Source organism: Vigna unguiculata, chromosome 11, assembly GCF_037176805.1.
Source record: "Vigna unguiculata cultivar grain cowpea cultivar isolate G323 ecotype 2 chromosome 11, ASM3717680v1, whole genome shotgun sequence".
In the NCBI taxonomy this organism is placed as follows: Eukaryota; Viridiplantae; Streptophyta; class Magnoliopsida; order Fabales; family Fabaceae; genus Vigna; species Vigna unguiculata.
Genome location: NC_140802.1, coordinates 27,606,845 through 27,609,923, shown reverse-complemented (window position 1 = coordinate 27,609,923; position 3,079 = coordinate 27,606,845). Strand labels below are relative to the sequence as shown.

The window sequence follows — 3,079 nt, the reverse complement described above, 5'->3', positions numbered from 1 at the left end:
TTATTTGTTCTCCACAGGAACAACACGTATGTAATAACATTTGATAGTGACATGTGTCAGTGTTGCCATCTGTCACCGAGTGCCACATGTCACATGAGGGACTTGACACGTGGCAAAAAATTGCAACAAAATAAAAATAAAAAAATGTAAAACAAATTAAAAAACATAAAAAAAATTCACTGATTGACATGTGACATACCGTTAATGTTGTCATCTCCATTTATGTGATCTTTTTTTCTTTTCATAGTGCTTCAGATGTTTTGTGGTGGTGGAGGTATTTTTTTTCTTTTCATGATTCTTCAGAAGTTTATGGTGGTGGAATGCATTATTTCTCACACTTTATGTATATATATATATATATATATATATATATATATATATAAAATAAAATAATAATAATAATAGTGAATAATATATATAATTATTATTTAAATTAATAATCTGTTTATAATAATTAATAATAATAAAAATATATAATATAATAATTATTGCTAAATTATTGATTTAGTCCTCTAATTTGTTACTTTGGTTTATTTTATTTTATTTTTTTGGTTCAATTTAATCCTACAATTTCTTAAAATGTTTAATTTGGTCCCCTTAAATTTTGTCCTCCAAATTAGTAACTAAGTTTAAGTACAACTAAGGATGTCAAAACGGCATAACCAGACCAGTTTATCCCCACCCATCTCTAACCCATCAAAATCAGGCTAGCTCGAGTCAACCCGACATCTAAAAACATTTTAGGATCTTCAACCCATCCCGCCAATGGACGGGGTGGCGGCCTGGTAGCTGGCACACCTTTCCACTAACTACAACGTCGTTCTTGGTCGCACACAACACCTCTCACAAAGAATGCCGACATAGCCATGTAGAAGGAGAAGAAGAAAGAAGAAAAACATTACTCATAAAAATGGTTTCCGATTTGCAATGATATCAACATCATCGTTTTGCAAAATCACAAAAAATCAAAATCCCCAAATCACAAAATTCTGAAATCGCAAAATCCACAAATCGAAAAATCCTCAACTCCTAATTCGTAAAGTCCCAAATTGCTATTATAAAGGAAATGGAAGAAGAGGTTACAATAGAATGATTAAAAAGAAATACAACAGAGTTGTCGACCGTGGTTTCCAATGAGCAAAGCAAAGAAGAAGAACATAAAAAATTATGTGTTGGATTTTTGGGTTTTTCTCATTGAAGTTGAAGAAGAAGAAGAAGATGGATGAAGAAGAAGAAGATGGTTTAAGAAGAAAATGGTTGAAGAAGAAGAGAGCAAAAGTTGGGTTTTGTGTTGTAGAAGAAGAAAACTGAAAGTTTTTGTAAAATTAAAATGAAGAGGAAGAAGGGGAAAACAAATCTTTAAAACCAAAAAGAAAATGAGTTGATGGGTTATAGTGAGTTGGTCTGCCTTACAACCCGGCGAGCTAGCGGTCTAGATAGGACGGGTTATGTGGCTTAGCGGTTTCAAAAAATGTAACGTAGCCCACTTTTTTTTGACGAGTTATATGGCTTGACATCCCTAATTACAACTTATATACACATGTTAAAATAATTTTTTATAATTTATATATCAAATCAATTCACTTAAATACTCAAGTTATTTAATTTTTATACGCCACCTAAATACTCAGATTTTTTACATTTAGTTGAAGTGATTTGATGTATAAATTCTAAAAATTAGTTTAACATGTCTATATAAGTTGTAATTAAGCTTAATTACTATTTTGATCTCAAATTGGAAAGGATAAAATTGAATAGTTTAAAAATAAAAGAGGACTAAATTGAATAACAAATAATAAGGGGATTAAATTGAAACTTTTTAAAAAGATTGAAGGACATATTGTGCAAAAACGCTATAAGTAGCCTCAAGATGAAGGAAGCTTATCGCAAGAGGAGATGGAGAATTTGTTGAAGACAAGGAAGAAGCATCAACAAGCCCTTACTCTCATCCATTAATGTTTGGATGACCACATGTTCGAGAAAGTTGCCTATGCTACTACGTCAAAGGAAACTTGGGAGATCTTGGAAAAATCCCTCCAAGGCATGGACAAAGTGCAAAAGATAAGGCTTCAATCACTAAGGAGTGACTTTGAAGCTTTGAAGATGAAGGAATCCGAATCAATTTCATATTATTACTCAAGAGTAAAGGCAATTGTCAGTCAATTGAAAATATATGGAGAGAAAATAGAAGATGTTCGTGTGATAGAGAAGATCCTTAAGGAACTCCAAAGTTCGACTATGTGGTATGTGTGATTGAGGAATCTAAAGAACTTGACTCCATGAGTTTTAAAGAGTTGGAAGGTTCCCTACAAGCTCATGAAGAAAGAATGAAGAGGAGACAAGAGGAGCCATTAGAGCAAGCTCTCAAAGCTTAGGTTTGTTTGAAGAATAATGGAGGATTTAGGAGTCAACGAGGACGTGGACGAGGAAGAGGACATGGTCATGGACAAGGAGAAAGAGAACATATTCATGCATATGGAGAAATAGTAAATGGTAACAATGCTTCAAACAATGAAGAAATGTGTTTTTCATCATCAAGAGCTCGTGGAAGAACAAGAGGAAGAGGTCATGGCTATTCTCAAAATGAAAGGAGGTATGAGAAATCTAAAGTTGAATGTTACAATTACCATAAGCTTGGTCATTTATCTTCGGAGTTTCGTCTTAATGACATGGAGGAAAAAGCTAATCTTATTAATGAAGAAGAAGAGTCAACCTTGTTGCTAACCCTAAAAGGTGAAGATAAAGTTGTCAATTGTTCATGGTACTTGGAAAATGTGTGGCTACAAGGAGAAGTTCATGGAGCTTAATGAGAATGTGAATGGAAATGTGTGTTTTTGAGACTCATCCAAAGTTCAAATTGAAGGAAAAGGTACATTCCTAATCTCTTCCAAAGATGGTAGTCATGAGATGATCAATGTTTATTATGTGCCTAAATTAAAAAGCAATATTTTGAGTTTAGGCCAACTTCTTGAAAAAGGATATGAGATCCCTATGAAAGATAAATATTTCTGACTTAAAGATCAAAATGAAAATTTGATTGCTAAGGTGCTTATGTCAAGAAATAGAATGTTTATCTTGA

At 32.8% G+C, this 3,079-nt stretch overlaps 1 protein-coding gene across 1 annotated transcript; it reads left to right on the top strand.

Annotated features, from left to right (window-relative positions):
• The first annotated feature begins 1,971 nt into the window (after positions 1-1,971).
• Positions 1,972-2,807, top strand: LOC146881686 (uncharacterized). Its single transcript, XM_085669302.1, has 2 exons — positions 1,972-2,243; positions 2,405-2,807. The coding sequence occupies exons 1-2, from the start codon at positions 1,972-1,974 to the stop codon at positions 2,805-2,807; spliced, it is 675 nt and encodes a 224-aa protein (XP_085525428.1).
• The last annotated feature ends 272 nt before the right edge of the window (positions 2,808-3,079 follow it).

Bases quoted from the DNA above. Each gene is read 5' to 3' on its own strand.
- LOC146881686 (XM_085669302.1), top strand. From the start codon at position 1,972: ATGTTCGAGAAAGTTGCCTATGCTACTACGTCAAAGGAAACTTGGGAG. The intron at 2,244-2,404 runs GTATGTGTGATT...TGGAGGATTTAG, and splicing joins CTCCAAAGTTCGACTATGTG to GAGTCAACGAGGACGTGGAC.